This window comes from Cydia pomonella, chromosome 15 (genome assembly GCF_033807575.1).
Source record: "Cydia pomonella isolate Wapato2018A chromosome 15, ilCydPomo1, whole genome shotgun sequence".
NCBI lineage: Eukaryota > Metazoa > Arthropoda > Insecta > Lepidoptera > Tortricidae > Cydia > Cydia pomonella.
This window is the reverse complement of record NC_084717.1, coordinates 9,860,855-9,883,154: the sequence shown is the minus strand read 5'-3', so window position 1 is coordinate 9,883,154 and position 22,300 is coordinate 9,860,855. Positions and strand designations below refer to the sequence as shown.

General features: G+C 36.4%; 1 protein-coding gene across 1 annotated transcript in view; it reads left to right on the top strand.

Moving 5' to 3' along the window:
• Positions 1-22,300, top strand: part of LOC133525745 (apoptosis-stimulating of p53 protein 1-like) — a 322,549-nt gene that overhangs the window by 248,785 nt on the left and 51,464 nt on the right. The window contains exon 5 of the mRNA XM_061862118.1: positions 17,751-17,809. Within this exon, the coding sequence (XP_061718102.1) occupies positions 17,751-17,809 (59 nt within the window). The remainder of the gene's footprint in view (positions 1-17,750; positions 17,810-22,300) is intronic.

The following is a 22,300-nucleotide window of genomic DNA, read 5'->3' as shown; positions in this document are numbered from 1 at the left end:
CTTTTTAATTAGCTGCGGATTTTTTTTATTGTTACGTTAGAGTAGCAGTTTCAGAATGTAAATTTTAAATTGTGCTGTTTTTGCATGTTGAATACAAAGTCGAATAAAGATTGTATAAATTAATCTGCTTTCTGGAATCAAATAAATTAGTTCAGGTACACAGATTTTAATGAGCAGGTGAACATTGAAACAGACCAAATTAAGACAAATCTATTTAAAACGTCAGAGTACCTACGCATTGTATGTACATAGTTTGCTGTGGTCCGCCAAAACTACTGTATACCCCACATTTATCTAATGTATTAATGTAGAATGTGGTGTATATAGCGCTGGTGGCCTAGCGATAAGAACGTGCGACTTGCAATCCGGAGGTCGCGAGTTCAAACCCAGGGCGTGCCAATGAGTTTTTCGGCGCATATGTACGAAATATCATTTGACATTTACGAGTACCAGTCGCTTTTCGGTGAAGGAAAACATCGTGAGGAAACCGGACTAATCCCAATAAGGCCTAGTTTACGCTCTGGGTTGAAAAGTCAGATGTCGGAATGTGAGTTTATAATTTAGTCTAAGAAAGAACAGCCCGGAAAAGGTTTTTGAAGTGTTTTAAGCAAAACAAATGTGATTAATTCCATGCGATAAAAAATATTTGTATCATACATACTGATAAATTCTCATTGTACATTTTATACGAAATAATAGCCAAAAATTGTTTTATTGTGTGCATCTAAACTCAAATCGGGATAACACGAAAACCCTCTAACGCAAAATAAAAATTACAAAAGAAACCACACATATCTATCTCGCAGGCGGAAAGCCATTGACCGCGTCCCGTCCCTAAATAATCTCAATTCTGCCAAATGAACACAGACGACCCTTGATGATGCGAAGTGATTCTTATCTACGAGCCACTTTAGGCCTCCATCAGATCTACTAGTCGGTGTTAATAGACGAGATTCATCTTGTTCTTAGGAACAAAGCGCACGCTGGTAAGGACTCGAGTCTTCTGTCGAGATTTTCAGAGCGGGATGGGATAGAATTTGAAGAACTTCACTTGACTAAGCTTTACGAGACTACTGATTATTGATTACGCCGCAGACCGCTTCACATATTTACGCTTTGATGACATATTTTTATCATAAGTTGAGAGTCTCGAGTTGCGAATACTTTTTGATTAAAAAAAACTCTTGTGCGATTTTAAATTTTCCGTGTTTATTAAATTGGAATTTTAAACGTTATCTAATTAAATTTTAATAGTCACAGACATCGCGTTTCATTTACTTAAATAAAAATGACTTTCTACTTGGAACTCAAACCTAATACTGTTACGTTAACTGAGGAATGGTTTTTGTTTATGTTTGTACGAGACCTCCAGATACTAATGAGAGTAATGAGGCTAATTAAAATGTCAAGCGAGATCAAATTACAATGTCGGAGTCTAAATCTTTGTAGATATGTCATGTCTTCTTTTACATCAAATTTTTTCACATCGGAAAAAAACTTTAGTTAGAAGACTCAGGATTCAAGACTATAGATGTCATTCCTGCTGGAACGCAACCTTCTGTTGAATTGCCTGGCCATGGCGGTCGAGGAGTTAACTTACATGCTTCATAAAATACCTGGCTTAAATGAGTCTTGACAGCAAACGACTTTAGTTCCACTTAAGCTAGTCTAAGCATATGCCGGCATTTTAATTAAAACTCAAAACCCCGCCAAGGAATTTGCCGGCATACCCCTCATACTTCAACATACCTGTGTAATACAAATTGGTCTTAGAAAGTTGAGAACTTAATTAAAGTACCCTTCAGAGATTCCCCACTGTCCGCTCGGCAAACAATGTTTAAGCACAGTAAGTACAGTACAAAGGCGGCAGAATAATTGTTTTACAAAGTAATAATGAAATTCGCTGCCGCAGACGTATTGACAATGAAAAGTTGATGGCCAATTAGTAAACAAATTGGAAGAGAAATGAAAGTTATGACACATCAAAATTGCCAAACTTGAAAACATTTCGGTTGGCCTGTTTCCAAAAATAAACTATCCTTATATAGATCGTATCATTTACGAAGACGCGTGCCTTGACTTGTATTCTCATGTTTTTAAAGGTTAGATTTGACAAATCTGCACGTCATCATGGATGACACGAACTATACAAAATATCGCTGTCACTGAATTATTCCATTCTGAATCCGTGTACGTCGACTTTTATGTCAGAATTCAGAATCAGAATTAGTATATATAGCGAAGATTTCTTTGGAACATTTTAAAGAAAGTTTTCCTTTACGCTTCGCATTTTCCCACGTATTTTACTCGCCATCAAATACAATGCCTACTATATTGCTACTGCCACATTTGCTGACACACCACACACTTTAAATAAGTTTGCTTAACCGTCGTTTATTGGGTGTAATTGTTCGGCAAACACGTGAAGCACCGCTACACCGTGTACCGCGGAGGCCATGTGTATTCTCATTATTTGTCATTTGTTGATTGTTGAGTCGATCACCAAAGCGAACCTGCAGGTTTTGTGCCTTTCTTCTTTGTCTTTTATCGTCTGTCACATGTTTGAGGGTGATGCATGGCATGGTAGACGATAAAATGCAACTATCATGTATATCAGTACAGTTACACATTTAATCGGTAGGTAGGGTCAGCATGAATAGTAGCGGATGAAACAACGCGCCAAAAGTATCTGATATTGCGGATAACTTTTCGAAATATTGATAAATCTCTAAAATTTACGTTCAAAAGTATATCTTTTAACGTCTCAATTGTTCTACATATAGAATCACCACATTTTGTTAAGCTGTTACAGAATGGTAGATACTTTTGAAACCTTGTTTGATCCGCTACTTTTGATGCTGACTGTACCTACGAAAACTTGGGCCCACCAAATTGCAGAGTTTGACCGTGGTGTGCGATGTCTTCGATTTTAATGATTAGATTTGTATGAAGTTTTAATCGTGTCGTTACGTTTATATATAATATTTTTATTGGTGACATTGGTTTAATCGACAAACATCGTTACTTAAAAACGCAAAAACAGAAACAAATTTACTATGTAAATAAATTGGCTACAAGCTGTCTTTTCTAGATCCTCTAATTAGGAGCTCAATGATGTTATTTTAGCCCTGTTTCCAGTCTCAAAGTCCCCTCGATTCTGGTTCGGAGGAGACTCGGTTTCTTCTGCGCTATGTAAGCATTTGTAACAACACCAGGACGACACTAACTGTGGGAACGGAGATTACAATGCGGCCATTCTGTACGGTGAAACATCTCGATTCGATCTGCGAGTGATTTACGCGTTTAGAGATCTCGAAAGTTGCGTTAAATGTGAACGAACGTGTTTAAACTATTAAAGTAAATGTTAAAGCTGTTACAAGGCGGATTATTGTTTCTTTTTCATATTTCTTGGAATATCAGTCTATATAAAATAGTTTCGTTATTTAGATACTGACAATAACATACAGTGTACTTACAGCCCGAAAGAGATGTATTTTAAATTAAAAGTGTTAGTTATATTTATTTTCCATATCCAGAGAGTTTTTATTAGTTCTCAAAGTTAATCCTAAGTTAGTCCATTTACGTCAAATGGACACAGAGAGCTATTAACTGAAAGTTTTCGATTAACCACCGACGGGGAACAAAACACGTCGACCAAAATTATATGTCAAATTAGTTTAAAATTTATGATTATGGGATGTATAATTAGCTGTCGATACAGAAGTTAATTAAACATGGTCTGTAATTAGTCGGTTTTATGACGCGCAGCACCAAATTAGTTGGCCAATTATGTTAATTTTCAAGTAAATAAATTCAGTAAGCACCTATTGATTGAGAGCCATGCCTTGCAGCGAGCTGCGATGTTTTGTTTGTCTGCCCTAAAAATATTTTTTTGGAAACTAAAACAGCAGAGAAATTTTGGCCAGCCACATGCGGCACGCAGGCACCCTGAGAATCCAGCTGTTGTTATAAGGAGTTTTACACGTTGGTTTCTGGTTGAAGCCATCCTGCGCATGCAGCGTCGTCCTGTATGACAAGACACACTCTCTCTCTGTACACGGTGGCGTCTACCGGCCACCCCAAAACCCAAAACGTGCATTTTGTAATAACTTCGGAAATGCTCTAGGTATCTAAAAAGGAAAATGACCTACCTATTCTAATATATGTATACTGAACCTGATTGACGATGACGAGACTAAACATAAACAACTATAGGTTAGTAAAAACTTGTTTTACATGAGTAAGTATGGTTATGGTTAATTATAATAAGATCTCCATTTCCTAGCAACTTATTTTATTTGCAGAAGACTTTCCAGCGTTCTATACGCAGAAACTTTATATTTGTCTTGCCGCCGAGTTGCGAAACTTAGTCCTGAACGTAACGAGTCTTAGATTCATTTTTATTGAACTTGTGAGTTACATAAAGCGATGTAATCATAATTTATTAAAAAAAATACTATAAAAAATACTACAAAAGTACTATATCGGTACAATACCAACCCGTATATGTGGTTATGGTTAATTTTGTATAAGAAAAAGAACGATTTATTGCAGTACTGCGTGTGTAATATGTATATTCATTTACATTTACAACTAATATGTATGTGCTAAATGTATTTAAAAGTACACACCTAATTAAAGATAAAACGGACTTAGTATCAGCGTCAAATAAGGACGTGGTATTGCCACAGAGTACACGGTCCGATTTTTGAGCAATATAGTCCATTGAATGAGTCCCTCCAAGGGGGGTCTAGAGTGCGTGAGTTAGTAACGTAAGATGTTTCTTCGGAAACATGTCAAGAGTCCCTAGGTAATAAACATACTAAAACCCCGGGACACTAGGAGGAGCCCCGGAGTGGGGGGAGGGGGGGAAAGGGTCCATTTTTTCATTTTTCGCTTAAATCTCAAAAACGGTACATGTTAGAGAAAAACTTTCAAGGAAAAGTTGAAAGGCCATAAAATTATCTACAAGTTGTACCTAAATCATTTCTTTCTATTCCCAGCCGTTTTCGAGCTACATCCCATGAAAGGTGAAAAATTCGAAAACTTTTTATTTTACCAACTTAGGGTTATCGTAACTACCCTAATAAAATTCAATTCCTCCTAAACGCCTCCATTGTGGAATCTGGTTTTTTTATCAATGATAGACCTAATTATGAGCAATCTATCGGTACCGGTCACAAGTTGCACTTTTGAGCTTTTTGGAAGAAAAAAAATAAAAAGGTCAAGTTGCGTAACTACCCTAATATAATATTTTGACAATCGATTCCTCCTAAAGGCTTCCATGGAGGAATGTGTTTTTTTTACCAATGATAGACCTAATTAAGAGCAATCTATCAGTACCGGTCACAAGTTGCACTTTTGAGCTTTTTGGAAGAAAAAAAAATAAAAAGTTCAAGTATCGTAACTACCCTAATAAAATTCAATTCCCCGTAAACGCCTCCGTGGTGGAATCTGGTATTTTTATCAATGATAGATCTAATTATGAGCAATCTATCTGTACCGGTCACAAGTTGCACTTTTGAGTTTTTTGGAAGAAAAAAATAAAAAGATCAAGTTCAGTAACTCAAACTACCCTAATATAATATTTTGACAATCGATTCCTCCTAAAGGCTTCCATGGAGGAATGTGTTTATTTTACCAATTATAGACCTAATTAAGAGCAATCTATCAGTACCGGTCACAAGTTGCACATTTGAGTTTTTTGGAAGAAAGAAATATTTTTTGATCGATTGATGTGATAAACATGGGTATGTAGTATGGGGAAATTGTTTGAGCCAAAATCATTTTTTACTGCGTGTAACTCAGAAACGGCTGGGAATAGAAAAAAATGATTTAGGTACAACTTGTAGATAATTTTATGGCCTTTCAACTTTTCCTTGAAAGTTTTTCTCTAACATGTACCGTTTTTGAGATTTAAGCGAAAAATGAAAAAATGGACCCTTTCCCCCCCCCTCCCCCCACTCCGGGGCTCCTCCTAGTGTCCCGGGGTTTTAGTATGTTTATTACCTAGGGACTCTTGACATGTTTCCGAAGAAACATCTTACGTTACTAACTCACGCACTCTAGAACTTTTTATTCAATGGACTAATAGTAGTTATACCCTCAGTGTTTGCTTATTCAATTGTGAAAACTTTCAATAATACAATTCTTTTGTAGTGATTTACGCCTCGGCAATCGTTTTGTTACGCGAATACATATTTATAATGATGTTCTTTGAAAATATATAATGAGAATGTTAGGCAAAGATTGTCAAGGAACAAGTTAAGGATCTATGTCTAAATATGTATGTTGTAGGTAATTGGTGCTTAATTTGAATATGTGACTGTAATTAAAAAGTCCTATTAACACTACGATCATAATTCTTTTCTATAGATACAGTTGGGCCTATAGAGAACAATGGTCTGTTATTACGTAAAGCCCGCTCACGGAGAATCGTGACCGGCTGAAAGCGGTAGCCTCTAATTGACAGGGAAAGTCTGAAGCCATCCGTTATCGGATTATATAAACTGTCATGACATCGAGGTGACGAGCTGATGACTGGTTATTGAAATATTTGTTTAGAGCTCGTTTAGACTGGCGTACTTTCTGCGCAAATATAACTTGTTACAGTCGTTAAGGTGCAGTGGGTTCGGCCAGCAGAGGTTTTAAAAAATCGTTGCGCTTTTTTAGATGTCCGTTCTTTGGTAATTTCATAGATTCGAAATCTGATTAAACAACTTTTGCTCGGTGATATAAAACACGAATATAGGTCAGGATCATAGGTAACTTTTAGAGTTCCGTACCCAAAGGTTAAAAACGGGACCCTATTACTAATACTCCACTGTCTGTCTGTCTGTTACCAGGTTGTATCTCATGACGTGATAGCTAGACAATTGAAAATTTCATAGATGATGTATTTCTCTTGCTGCTATAACATATTAAAATAAATATTTATGTGGGGCTCCAATACAACTGATGTGATTTTTTTGCCGTTTGTTGCGTAATGGTATGGAACCTTTCGTGCGCGAGTCCGACTGGCACTTGGCCGGTTTTTTTTACTATTTTTGCACGAAAGCTATTAACATGAAAATTCCGGTCGCCTTCACCACTGGAGGGCTTCGTCACTTTTTCTTTAATATTCATATATCATCTTTTTCAGTTTATAAGATGAAAATTGCTTTTAAAATTATTTTTGATCGTACATATAGATTTTTTTTTGTTAAAAATACCTTAAAAATAATAATTCAGTAACAATGATATCTGAGACCCCGGGCAAACATGGCCGTCCGCTCACTGCTCAGCGAGCTGCGTTCGGGGAAGGACCGAGTTTAGGTATTGCACCTTCCTTAAGCTTACGCGCTTATATCGGCGTACTCGCTCGGAATGGTGACAGACGTCAGCTGTGGCTTGTGATTTGTGACATATAATTGAGGACAGTAGAAGAAGGTATTACATTTTGGTAGTAGGTGCTACGTACAGAATTATCGACGTCAAAAAAACTATGTTGACCGTAAATTGCCCGTTGGCCAAAGATATGCGCAAGAAAGAGAACTACTTTACTTCAATCGTGAGCAGACTACTTTGATTTTATGTGAGAGTCGTGGTTATAATTCCGTTATCACGCGGATAACTGCAACCACAGTCACGTATGAAAACATCGACACGATCGAGGTGCCAAAAATATGTATACACGACTTTATGGCCCATATATTAGGGTAGTGTATACATATTTCCGGTAGTTTGTCCGTATCGATATTTTCAGATGTGACCGTACGAGTTCTAAACAATTGCACGTGACTGCGATTTTACAGAAATACAGACATTATTGGTAAATATAAACGTAGTACATTTTACACGTCATATTTTTAAAACTATTGAGTACTTAATTATGTCCTTAGGTTAAATATAATTTTATCACATCAACAAAACATCACAACATGGCGTTGGTTCCTATTGTAGTTACACTTGTTCACACATTTAGTTAACCATTCGTAAATCTTATTATAAGGGCATAAAGTCTGTCAATGGGCAAGTAAGTGTCTCTGCCAACCGATTCGTGGCTCACCTGAGCGTATGGTAAAGCTTTTTCGCGTAATAATTATGTAGTCTGTTTTTGCTCCAAGTTTTCGACGTACGAGTTCTAAAGGTTCCAATTTTAGTGCCAAACTTAGACCGTAAATAAAGGTAATCCAGGCAGGATATTTCCTTCAGTGTCTACGAGAAGTTATGGGCATCTTTTACTCTTTGTGTTCAAGCGGGAAGCGAAAACTGCGGATACGACTTTTGTACATTATAAGTACAGTAACATCTACGCTTACAATATTTAGTCTACTAAGGGTCTGTTTCACAAAGTCTGAGTAAAGAATTAGGTAGCTAATTACTGCCAGATAAAACTTTCTGCGATACTTATAATAGCACTTTATCTACCAGTTAAGCTTATTTGAAGATTGTGAAACGCGAAGGATGACTTTATTCGTTAGATAAGTGGCAAGTAGCTTATTCAGGGCTTTACTTGTACATTTTGAAACAGTACCCTAAGCCTACCTAGTGTTAGGCAGCGTATACACAAATAACGTGTACAGTGCTTTAGGAATTGTCAGTTAAGTGTGTACGATGGCACTTAATGTGAACTTTTTAAACTGTTACTTTAATTTTCTGAGATGGACAAACGACTCTCCATATCACCACAAACCACAATTGCAGTTGATTTAACTGCCTGGGAAATTACTCGACGACATACTGATTCTGACAGCAAAATTACCAAATTTTCATACTATCTCCGTCAGGATAAAAATATTCCGGTGTGAAAACTTCTTTCCTAAGTTCCATGCATTGTGGTATTTGATAGATTGATTGAATTATTTGTACCGCAGTAGCCGACTATGTAATAAAATTCGTACCGCGCATAGTTTATCTGAACCTTAACAATATACCACTTTGTTATTTAATATTTTGAGGTATATTCGTAAGTAACAGTGACAAGGGCCACTGATTGGGCTTCACCGGTATTGTGCAATCAGTGACGTTTCAGCGTTGAATCGGTACAAATTGCTAGCTCTACTCGACACATTTATAAATCGAGAGGAATAATTTGAGCAATTATGAAATTCATGAATCTATGTTTTCACCGTTGCTGTGGCGTTTGTCATATTTTAGGTGTCTGTCTTGAACAGTGATGTAAACGGACTGCATATGCATCTTATCAAGCGTTAGGTTGCCTTAACACTACAATGATGATAAGCAGATATGAGAGGAGAGTGCGGGAATCAACTTGATATCTTTGCAGTGTTTTATATCGATCGTAAAAAAGAAACTTAAATTAAAATATAATTAAAATTAAATTTAAACCATAACGTTTTTCTGTAGTGCCCCACAGTGCCTCGAACCCACTGCCTACGGTTTGAAAATTACGTTTTTAACCACTAGTATGCTTATGCTTCGCAGTTGTTCGTTTACCTCAATAGTAAATTAGTTTAATATGAAGTCCGGTAAAGAATTTGCCCGTGTTGAAGAGGGTTTTAATTAAGTCTCTCAAGAAAGGCATCGGCCAGTTAGGTGGTTTCGCGTAGGAGTCGGAAATGTATGGATTACCTGCCATTAGATAACGTGTACCCTTTAGTTTTAGTAGTTCGGTATTTATATGAATACAATAAAATCATCTTTATGGCACAACCTCAAAATAAATTTACAAGGAAACACACATAATACATAAAAGAGGTAAACAAACGGCGGCCTTATCGCTACTCTTTAGCGAGAGAGATCTCTTCCTTACAACCTTTAGGTAGTGGAGAAACTAAACTCTAAATTCAAGTAATTAGAAGGTAACTAAAAAAAAACTAAATTAAAACTAGATAGCTGTGAATATATTTGGTTTAAAATAAATTAATTTATTTTTGCGGTATCGATTAATTTTTGAACTGTGCTGCAATAGCGTTATCGTCAGAGTACTGACCCCATTACTGATAGTGACGTTTAAAAATAAACGTGATTAAAAGAATTTTTAATTGTCACTTACGGTTATTATCCTTGGTGGGGCAGAGTTCGACTGAATGTAGAGTTCAGGAGGCCTTGCCAAATTGGCAATCGTTGATAGAAAACGCCAATTGTAACTTAAATAATGTATGGAAGTAGTCACGTGACTTTTCGTAGCATCTGTCTGTCACACCGATACATTTTATCTTTTCGTTGGGCGCTTATCGATGTACGGTACGATTGTCTATAAACTCATATTGTTGAACTTGAATGTCACGGGAGCAAATAAATAATGCGGCTACCAGTTTAGCATTTTATATGTGACTATCTTCAGAGAATTAGCTTATATCTATCTATCTAGCTGTAAACAGTGATTTGTGTGGAAAAGGCACAAAATTAGCTCAAAGATTGCTTGCTACGTCTTAAGCCCCAAACGAAACACGAAGCTACTGGAACTTTACGAAAGAATTATTTGAATCATATCAAGTGGCGGGCAACCATACTTTATGTTGCACTATAGCGATCCGCTCCAGCTTCGCACGGGTAAACCTTAACTAATTATAAACCTTCCTCGAGAATCACTCTATTGATAGGTGCAACCGCATGAAAATCTATTAAGTAGTTTTTGAGTTATTCGTAAACATACATACATACAAACAGACAGACGCGGCGGGGACTTTGTTTTATAAGATGTAGATCACTACATCTTTCTTATAAAACAGGTATCAACCTAACACTGCACCACACTTTAAAGTATATCTAAGAACAATTGAAAGGCAGACGTATTCATTCAAGAAATTATACATACTCTCAGCACAGGTATTTACGAAAACAATAAACCACGCTCACTATGTTTGTATACTTAATTTGGTTAAAATATTCATACAAAATAAAGTGACCTATCATGCATGTTTTCAATCCGATGCGTTTTTAAATACATAATTAAATGTGAAACCCCGATTTAATGTATAAATCATTCGTTTCATTTTCGTTGCAGGATTTTAATACCTATGTTAGTCCGCTTATTATGCATTATGGCAGCCACAAATTGATAGTTGAGGGAATTCGCGTTTTCATCCATCACTGTCTTATGTTATTAATCCACTTTGTCAGGCAAATATATAACTTATTGTTATTATTCTCAAACGGTTGAATTTACTTTTGATCAAATTACCTTGATTTTTGAAGTCTTATTCAAACATTCATATACAAGAATTATCGCTGATGTGTCAAAATCCTTTACAAAAAACTGCAACCATATAGATCCGTTTCGTGCTGAAGTTGAACATTTTGTTTATAAATAACCTTTCACCTTTAACACATTTACCGGCCGCGTTCCGTCGGGGGTAAAAGAAGACGGTAAGCTTGGTAACTAATTTAAGGCTCTGTAAAACACTATTGTTCCGTCGACTTCATAAATATCTTTACGCTTCGAAGACACTGACAATAAGGTTGTATAAATATATTTTTGGAACGTTGTAAAGATATTTGTCAACTCGTCCGTTCAAAGAGAAGGCCGTAATAGTATCACTGTGCTAGATTTTACGCAATAAAATTACTAAATCGCGCTAGAATGTTAGACTGTCCGTCGTCCCAAAACTGACAAAGCCAGGTATGCTTTGTCAGTTTTATCATAGGAATGTAAGCCTTTTATGATTTTACAAGCGCACGGAATTCTTTACTGTGCAGAATATTTGATATGAATCACGAGTAACCTGTTGGACATTCCAGCTAGACTGGCATTTGAATTTTTCAAATTGATATCATTTTAATAATAAATTTTTAGCCCCAAACGATATTTTTTAACGTCAATGTTCACGCATTAATAAAGAAAACGTGGAAACAATCCATTGCCACGGGTGAAACTCGAACTCAGGACTCCGAGATACTAGCCCGCCGCTTTAACCACTGATTGACCAAGAATAAAGCAAGCCGTCATCCGTACGATGGTACGGTTGATGAGCCGTAACAGTGCATGGCGACTATATCAATGAATCCGAATGAATGAATCTATTTGTCGAATTCGTTGTCTAAGTACCCTCAATACAAGCCTTATTGAGCTTACTGTGGGACTTAGTCAATTTGTGTAATAATGTCCTATAATATTTATTTATTTATTTATTTATTTATTATAATTTCTCTATGCAATTTCACAGCTCAATGTAATGTACATGCCTTAAAGGGCCTCATATCGCTAGACGCCCCCCCAATCTTTCTAAGGGCCACTTGCACCCTCCCACTAACCCCGGGGTTAACCTGTTAAACCGTTAACTCAGTGTAAAACTGTAATGGTAACCATGAGCATTCCAGATTTAATCGGTTAACCACAGGTTAGTGGGATGGTGCTAGTAGCGCTAATACGTATAGGTATTGGGGTGTGGTTATTATTTTGTCCCGTCAATACTATTGTTTGTTAGAAGAAAAGTTAACTACGTTCTACTAATATGCTAAGTGGATCATCCATTGGGGATAGGGCTTACAACTGTCATAAAAATATATGTTTCTTTATTTTAAATACCATAAAAACCAGGATTTTGTGACCCAGGCGACCGTAACCATGGCAACAGGTGACAAGAAAAAGTTGACACGATATGACCATTTATTTATAAAATAGTACATTACGATACAAGTGCGAAAAATAGGAAATTCGAAACGAGTGGCGATAAATTAAAACACGACCGAAGGGAGTGTTTTAAATCGACACGAGTTGCGAATTACCTATTCGCACATGTATCGTACAACGTTTTACAGTAAATATGGCCCTTTAAATGTTCGACACAGTAACGTAATATGCTACTTCTCGCACTAGTGCTATAAAGTAGCCCCATATGTACTGTAAACTATTTTTACAGTACATATGGGGCTACTTTATAGCACTAGTGCGAGAAGTAGCATATTATGTTACTGTGTCGAACATTTGTGGCCAGGGCCATATGTACTGTAAAACGTTGTACGATACATGTGCGAATAGGTAATTCGCAACTCGTGTCGATTTAAAACACTCCCTTCGGTCGTGTTTTAATTTATCGCCACTCGTTTCGAATTTCCTATTTTTCGCACTTGTATCGTAATGTACTATTACATGTCTGGTCTTAATTGTAAATAAAATATATTACATGATTATTTTATTTAAAACCAGCTTAGTATGGCACTCGAAAATAGGCGTCCAACGAGTAGTAGGCTTCAGCTACTAGTTTATTTTTATATTTATTTTTAAACGAGCTATATAGTAGCTAGCATTCACCGACATATAGGTCTGATGTGGTATCCCAGGCGAACCGCGGGCTGCGTTAGGATGTGGTCGAGTAAGCGCTAAGAACGACAGTCGTAAATCAGTTGCATCGAATAGGCTAGTGTCACGGCTAAACTAAATTTGCCGCTTCACGGCTTGTCTCACCGCACACGAATTAGTTTGCGGTACCAAAGCGCAAATTACGTCATTTTACCCGTTATTTTACACTGCATTTGACACCTTATTACTGGGCCTTAAGAGCATTACTTGTTAGAGTAATGCAACAAAGCTGTACTTTTGTACAGTTAGCCGCAGAATCATAAATCGTATCCGCAGAGCGGATATTATGTCACGACAAACCTCTCATGTAATTGACACAGATTACCCACGTTAGATTCAGCAACATATCTAAAGCATATACTAAGACAAAGGATGTACAACATTTTAGTTATATTTAAATAGGTACATATTTCGTTGCTAATCATTCCACCCAGTTCCATCTCACATCATTTAACCTTTTCAACGCTTTTCCACACGTGTCAAGAAATGCCATGGACGCTAAAAAGTTAACTGGTGAAGAGCGAATATGAAGCTTAACTGACAGTAGGAAAGTCGCTTTGACAACGTCCGCCATAGCCTTTTTAATGGTCATTGGCGTCGCGGGCACGACAGACGATGACCGTTTTAGTGGTCTTTGGCGTTGAAAAGGTTAACTTAATATAATACACAACCGTGTAACCACACGTTCAATATTTATCGCTAGAAATCATTTTTAGGGTTCCGTAGACAAATGGCAAAAAACGGAACCGTTATAGATTCGTCATGTCCGTCTGTCTGTCCGATTATGTCACAGCCACTTTTTTCCGAAACTATAAGACCCATACTGTTCAAACTTGGTAAGTAGATGTATTTTATGAACCGCATTAAGATTTTTACATAAAAATAGAAAAAATACAATAAATTTTGGGGGTTCCCCATACTTAGAACTGAAACTCAAAAAATCTTTTTCCATCAACCCCATACGTGTGGGGTACTCGTATCTATGGAAAGGTCTTCAAAAATGATATTTAGGTTTCTAATATCATTTTTAGGGTTCCGTAGCCAACTGGCAAAAAACGGAACCCTTATAGATTCGTCATGTCCGTCTGTCTGTCCGATTATGTCACCGCCACTTTTTTCCGAAACTATAAGAGCTATACTGTTCAAACTCGGTAAGTAGATGTATTCTATGAACCGCATTAGGATGTTTACACAAAAATAGAAAAAAAAAACAATAAATTTTGGGGGTTCCCCATACTTAGAACTGAAACTCAAAAAATCTTTTTTCATCAAACCCATACGTGTGGGGTATCTATGGATAGGTCTTTAAAAATGATATTGAGGTTTCTAATATCATTTTTTTCTAAGCTGAATAGTTTGCGCGAGAGACACTTCTAATGTGGTAAAATGTGTGTCCCCCCCCCCCCCCGTAATTTCTAAAATAACAGAATGAAAAATCTAAACAAAATATATGATATACATTTCCATGCAAACTTCCACCGAAAATTGGTTTGAACGAGATCTAGTAAGTAGTTTTTTTTTAATACGTCATAAAATTTAAAAAAAAAATTTTTTTTTTCATCAAACCCATACGTGTGGGGTATCTATGGACAGGTCTTCAAAAATGACATTTAGGTTTCTAATATCATTTTTTTCTAAACTGAATAGTTTGCGCGAGAGACACTTCCAAAGTGGAAAAAAGTGTGTCCCCCCCCCCCCTGTAACTTCTAAAATAACAGAATGAAAAATCTAAAAAAAATATATGATATACATTACCATGCAAACTTCCACCGAAAATTGGTTTGAACCAGATCTAGTAAGTAGTTTTTTTAATACGTCAAATGGTACGGAACCCTTCATGGGCGAGTCCGACTCGCACATGGCCGCTTTTTTTTAATACGTCATAAATGGTACGGAACCCTTCATGGGCGAGTCCGACTCGCACTTGGCCGCTTTTTTCTAAACTGAATAGTTTGCGCGAGAGACACTTCCAAAGTGAAAAAATTTGTGTCCCCCCCCCCCCCCTGTAACTTCTAAAATAACAAAATGAAAAATCTAAAAAAAATATATGATATACATTACCATGCAAACTTCCACCGAAAATTGGTTTGAACGAGATCTAGTAAGTAGTTTTTAGGGTTCCGTAGCCAAATGGCAAAAAACGGAACCCTTATAGATTCGTCATGTCCGTCTGTCTGACCGATTATGTCACAGCCATTTTTTCGGAAACTATAAGAGCTATACTGTTCAAACTTGGTAAGTAGATGTATTCTATAAACCGCATTAAGGTGTTTACACAAAAATAGAAAAAAAAACTATACATTTTGGGGGTTCCCCATACTTAGAACTGAAACTCAAAAAAACTTTTTTCATCAAACCCGTACGTGTGGGGTATCTATGGATAGGTCTTTAAAAATGATATTGAGGTTTCTAATATTTTTTTTTTCTAACCTGAATAGTTTGCGCGAGAGACACTTCCAAAATGGCAAAATGTGTGTGTCCCCCCCCCCGTAACTTCTAAAATAATAGAATGAAAAATCTAAAAAAAATATATGATATACATTGCCATGCAAACTTCCACCGAAAATTGGTTTGAACGAGATCTAGTCAGTAGTTTTTTTTAATACGTCATAAAATTATTTTTTTTTTTTTCATTAGACCCATACGTGTGGGTTATCTAGGGATAGGTCTTCAAAAATGATATTTAGGTTTCTAATATAATTTTTTTCTAAACTGAATAGTTTGCGCGAGAGACACTTTCAAAGTGAAAAAAAGTGGGTCCCTCCCCTGTAACTTCTAAAATAACAGAATGAAAAATCTAAAAAAAATATATGATATACATTACCATGCAAACTTCCACCGAAAATTGGTTTGAACCAGATCTAGTAAGTAGTTTTTTTAATACGTCATAAATGGTACGGAACCCTTCATGGGCGAGTCCGACTCGCACATGGCCGCTTTTTTTTTAATACGTCATAAATGGTACGGAACCCTTCATGGGCGAGTCCGACTCGCACTTGGCCGCTTTTTTCTAAACTGAATAGTTTGCGCGAGAGATACTTCCAAAGTGAAAAAAATGTGTCCCCCCCCCCTGTAACTTCTAAAATAACAGAATGAAAAATCTAAAAAAAATATATGATATACATTACCATGCAAACTTCCACCGAAAATTGGTTTGAACGAGATCTAGTAAGTAGTTTTTTTTAATACGTCATAAATGGTACGGAACCCTTCATGGGCGAGTCCGACTCGCACTTGGCCGCTTTTTGTTTCACGCACGTATAAATTTTATTAAATGAGTGATCACGCTTTCATGCTTTATTATTTTATACTATGATAGTGCCTACGAGTAATGAAATCCCCAGGATATAAGTAACTTACAATTAGAACATGAATTTCGCTTTACCTTTATAGAGTGAGACTGATATCAAAATTAAGGTCGTTTATTGATATGCTCCCTCTAGTAGGTAAGAGATCTGTGAATGCACAGCATCATAGTGCACGCAAAGGGAGCATATTTTATTACGCGACTCGAATATTCAGCTTGCAAGCTTATACGTGAGACCACTTTGCTTATGACAACCTTTTCAGTTTCAAAACTGCTGTAATCCTACAACTTGATGTGATTTTTTTTCCTAAGCTCGCGCGGAAATACTTTTTCCTTATGCCAGTCATATTAGATAAACTGTTTGTATTTTCGCGTAACGCCAACAAAAAACGACTATCAGTATATCATTTTACAAGGTCTTATTTAACTTGCAATGTTTGTTTTCATGTATGTATGTATTTATATTCGGGTCAAATTTTGCAAGCTAAATTAGTTATTCATTTATTCGATTGAGCTAAAACTTTACTTGACTTACATACATGGACATTATTACACAAATTGACCCCACAGTAAGCTGAAGAAGGCTTGTGTTGTGGGTACTCAGACAACAATATATATAATATATACATACTTAAATAGATAGAACACACCCAATACTGTGGAACAAATATATGTGCTAATCACACAAATAAATGGCTTTACCGAGATTTGAACACAGAACCATTGGCTTGGCAGGGCCACTATCCACTAGGCCAGAACGAACGGTCGTCTTCTTAATAACATATATGTAAGTTGGGTGACAATGCAATATTATGGTACCATCGAGCTGATCTGATGATGGACACATGAGGTGGCCATAGAAACTCTGTGATAAAACAACGCAACCTAATTGTGTTTGGGATTGTTAGGATAGTAGCAATGAGTAGTTGCCAGTTGGAGGGAAGGGAGGTTGGAAGAAAAGTAGTCAGCGATAAAAGCTTGTATCAAAAATGATTTTTTTTTGACAAAAAACTTTTAATTTTGGCCTACAACTTAAATTCGGGTGTTTGAAAATGAGAAATCAATGTGGCTATGGCGATTAAAAGTAGGTTCTCAAGATATCGTCTACTGGCACTAATATTACGAACACAAAAAATAAATGAACCTAATTGACCCCGACCAGTAGATACTTATTAAGCGTAATGTTGTTTGTTACAGAGACGGGGAGCACGGATAAGAGCAATGGTATGAAGGAACCGGGATCACCTGAGGAATTGGTAAGTGCTTGCTTTCTATTATTTAATTTTAGACAACTTGGAAATTTGCATACCACAACCAACATGGCCTTGGCTTTAAAAAAAACCGGCCAAGTGCGAGGCGGACTCGCGCACGAAGAGTTCCATACCATTATCTATAAAATCACGTTTGTTGTATGGGAGCCACCTTGAATCTTTATTTTATTCTGTTTTTTAGTATTTGTTGTTATAGCGGCAACAGAAATATATAGCGAAATTTTCAACTGTCTGACTATCACGGTTCATCAGATACAGCCTGGTGACAGGCGGACAGCGGAGTCTTAGTTATAGGGTTCCGTTGTACCCTTTGGGTACGAAACCCTAAAAACGGTGGTTCTTTACAAATCAGTTGTATGTGACTAATTACGAATAATGGTCGCAATTCTCCCATTATTAGTAATTAGATACTCTTATTGACAGTATTGACAGCTGTTTTGTAACCGATAACCTTTTTTTTAAGCCAATCTTAGGTATGGTTGGCAATATTGAGGAACTTGATGGTACACTTTCAATAATTATACAATCTAAAACAAAATATATTAGCTATGATTGGTGATGTCGCCCTGACGGCTACATGGCATATTAGCTATTTTACAGTTAACACCCTTCTAATAGTATGGATATTCGGGCCCACGAAAGCCATACATAGTTTTATTTCCCATTTTTTACCATTTCATTTTTTTAATGTTATTTTAGGTAGAAACACGAAAGAAAAAAAAAATACTTTCTTTCATATTGGTATGACATCTATTTTTAACCGACTTCAAGTCTCAAAAGGAGGAGGTTATGAATTCGGTTGTATGTTTTTTTTCGTCAAAACTCAGGGAACTCTTCAAATGTTAAAGGCATAGATATAGTGATTTTTGTATTTTCTTTAACAAATCAAGCATTTACATTTAAAAAAGTGACATTTGATGAAGTGGAACTGCTGATGATGATCAGAATGGAACTCTTCAACGATGCATAGTACACGTTTGGCGATTTGTCCTCTTCGCTGTGTTTGTTAAGTAAATTATATTTTCAAGACAATTTTTTGTCAACTTCGAGTTCTGACGATGGGGTCCATGAGGAATAGAGGGAACTCTTCAAATGTGAAAGGCATACATATAGTGATTTTTGTATTTTCTTTAACAAATCAAGCATTTACATTTAAAAAAGTGACATTTGATGAAGTGGAACTGCTGATGATGATCAGAATGGAACTCTTCAACGACGCATAGTACACGTTTGGCAATTTGTTCTCTTTGCTTGTTTGTCAAGCAGTTAGGTTTTCAAGGCGCATTTTTATATTTCTATCCTATTTAGTTTTTTTAATAGTTATCTGGTGCTTTATTTTATGCATGGTGTGGAATAATTTATCTTAAATACAGTCGAATACCCTATTGCGGGTATCTTACCAGTCAACCATAAGGCAAATCTGAAATGTGTCAAGGTGGGTGCAGTGAGAAAAAAAACATGTTACCTCCTTTTCTACATAATTAGGCGTAGGACGCCGTCTTTTTAATTGCATTGTATGAAATCCAAAATCAACAATAATTTGAAGTCGGTTTTTTTTTCTTAAAAATTATTAGTTTTAATCTTATCCACGACATGCGTTCTGCGTTGTCGCCGTTTTTAAGTTCGTCACCACATACTTCGTACATGGTCAATAAGACGACGATACAAAAGAGGAAACGCCCTTGGTACTAAACACTTAACAGATCAAAGAATGCAATACCCCATGCAGCGCAAACACAAGATCCGCAAATCTTCTACGTGTTACAAATGAGATAAAAAACCTTGATCATTGACAACGAAGCGCCAATCGGATTGATCTTTGAAGGATTTTTAAGGTAGGAATCTGCGCATGCAATAAGGGTTAAATTTGTACGAAATTCTTACGTGTTTACGTCTTTTCGTATTTGGTAATCCCCACAGAGGAGACGTAGGTATATCCAAATACGCCTCGGACGCAGGAGTAGGGTAACCAGATTTTGACGAGTCCTGTCAAAATCCCTGATGTGCACAAAATACTTGACAAGGTCATGTATTTAAAAACATTTTTATAGAATATTTATTAAGAAAAGTTGTGTGACGTTCGGCTGCAAGGTTCGTTTCTTCTCATGCCTTAAAAGTTGAAAATCTCGCAAAGGTCGTGGCTCAGTTTGGGAAACATTTGCTACTATTAGCTCGAGTATTAATAAAATATGGGAGAACAGTTATGATAACTGCAAACTACAGTATTCCAATCTGAATAGGCAGAAATTATGTACATGACGCATATTGTAAAAAAAGCTTGCAGTACACTATATACGATCATGTTTGCGAATGAAAGAAACGCTGGAGGCACGGATACCGTTTTTGTGATCCCGTTTGAAACGACTGCTTCAAGGAATTTGCTTACGAATTTGCATCTGCTTAAGCGTTTTGTGGCCCTATTTAAATTTCGTCTGTCTTATTTCATCCGATAAAGTTAGCAATAACGATAATTCCAGCTATGAACAGTTTCAATGCACTAAAATTACAAGAAAAGTGTAAACAAGCAGTACCGAGGAAATACCAAAGTTTCTGACTTGTCCTGCATAATCCTGACGTCTGGTAACTCTGCGAAAGAGCATGTTCGCGCATTAAGGAATCGCTGAAGGCAGAGAGATCGCCTTTGTGGTCCCGTTTGAAGCGACCGCTTCAAGGAATTGGCTTACGAATTTGCACCTAAGCGTTTTGAGGCCCGATTTAGTGACAAGGACTCGTTAATTTCCTTCTGTCAGTATTTTATCCGATAAAACACCCATATCGAAATTCAATTTGTTCTCATTATATCTGCCCTTTTAATATTTTAAAATTGGTAGGTTTGGTTTTGTCGTATTTGGATTTTTTTTTAAGTATTCAACCGGACTGGTGCTAGGGCGGGAAAACGTTAGATTAAAGAAGAAGATTCAAACACGTAACAGAGCTGTTCAAATTTAGATGTGTTATTTTTTTATGGCATCTGGATAGCTAATATATTCATATTCATATTCGTATATTTATAATAATTCATATTACATGTCACTTTTCATAATTACATTAAAATACTTAAATTTGGATTGGTACATGGATTAACATAATTAAAAGACAAAGGATTTTTATTCGACATTTCGCAGACGAAGCCGCGGGCATAAGTTAATTATTAAATAGTTTAAATTCATATATTGCTAAAGTGGCTTCCCGATTTAACCAAATGTTACTATTTAATTACTTAATATCAAAAATGTGGTCAGTAAAAATGCGCTCAAATTTTCATTACCTGCGTGAAATGTATTGGCTATGAATTATTAATTAGTATTTTACATGAAATGTACCTCAGCGGATACAAAATGTTGTATGACTGATTAATACTTTATGGATATACGACATTCTGGATAGCAGATCAGAAGGGTATTCGGTCCGCGTATGCTCGCCCAACCGTTTTTGGGGTTGTACCTAGGGTTGTCAGTTATGTAAATTTCGGTCGGGATCCCTGATTTTTAAGCAAAATTCCGGACGCGTCAAGGTAGTGATTGCTGCGGTATTACGTAACCATAATATCATAATCGAAATCATAAATGTCGTGTCGATTCGAAACGTTTCTTGCTGGTCCAATATTGGGAAACCCTCCTCCCATTTAGGAGGGATTCAAATCTTCTCAATTCAGAGGTGTAGGGTTAGAGCCGACGTAGCTTTATTTGTCGTTCGTCGGCATTGTAATATGCCAACTTGAAAATAATCTCTTATGGCGTTATTCATAAACGCGTTACTGGCCTGAATTAGCTATGAATCGTTTGTCTTTATCTGCCATTTTGGCTTCTGTGTTTGTCAAAGGGATAAAACATAATTTAACTGAATCAGGCTCGTAAAGTTTTATGAATTATGTTAAGGGGGTTAATCTTTATCTTAACTGCTTTTAAATCTGACAGATTTTTTTATTATTGTTTATTGAATCTATTATAAAAAAAAAAGAAGCAGTTCAAAAGAGTAACGAAAATTGTATAAGGTTAGACGGAGTAAAAGAAACACCTGGGCGAGAGAAACACATGAGAGAATCTTCATACTGTTTTTACCTTATCCCACCTGATCTTAATAATTTTTTTTTCATAAAAACAAGGATTTTATATGCGAATTTCAGATCCGGAATCTGGAATATGCATATAAGTGCGGGATCTTGAATATGCATACCTATAATTAAGCGTGCAGTGCAGTTCTAAATAATCTGATTAACTGACATATATCATAAAAACCTGACTCCAAACCCTGGAGCGGGATGCGTATTTCGCATCATTAAAATAAAGCGATGTTGTAGCGAATTATTCCAGTTTTCGATGCATAATGAGCCGTAAAATATATTTCGCGCAATGAATTATGTGCGATTAAATGCTGACATATGGATTATACGTAGTTTGCGATGAAGATTTGTTATTATAACTTAGATAACTTCTGTAGGTATATGAATGAAATACAATAAGCCAATAATAGTAG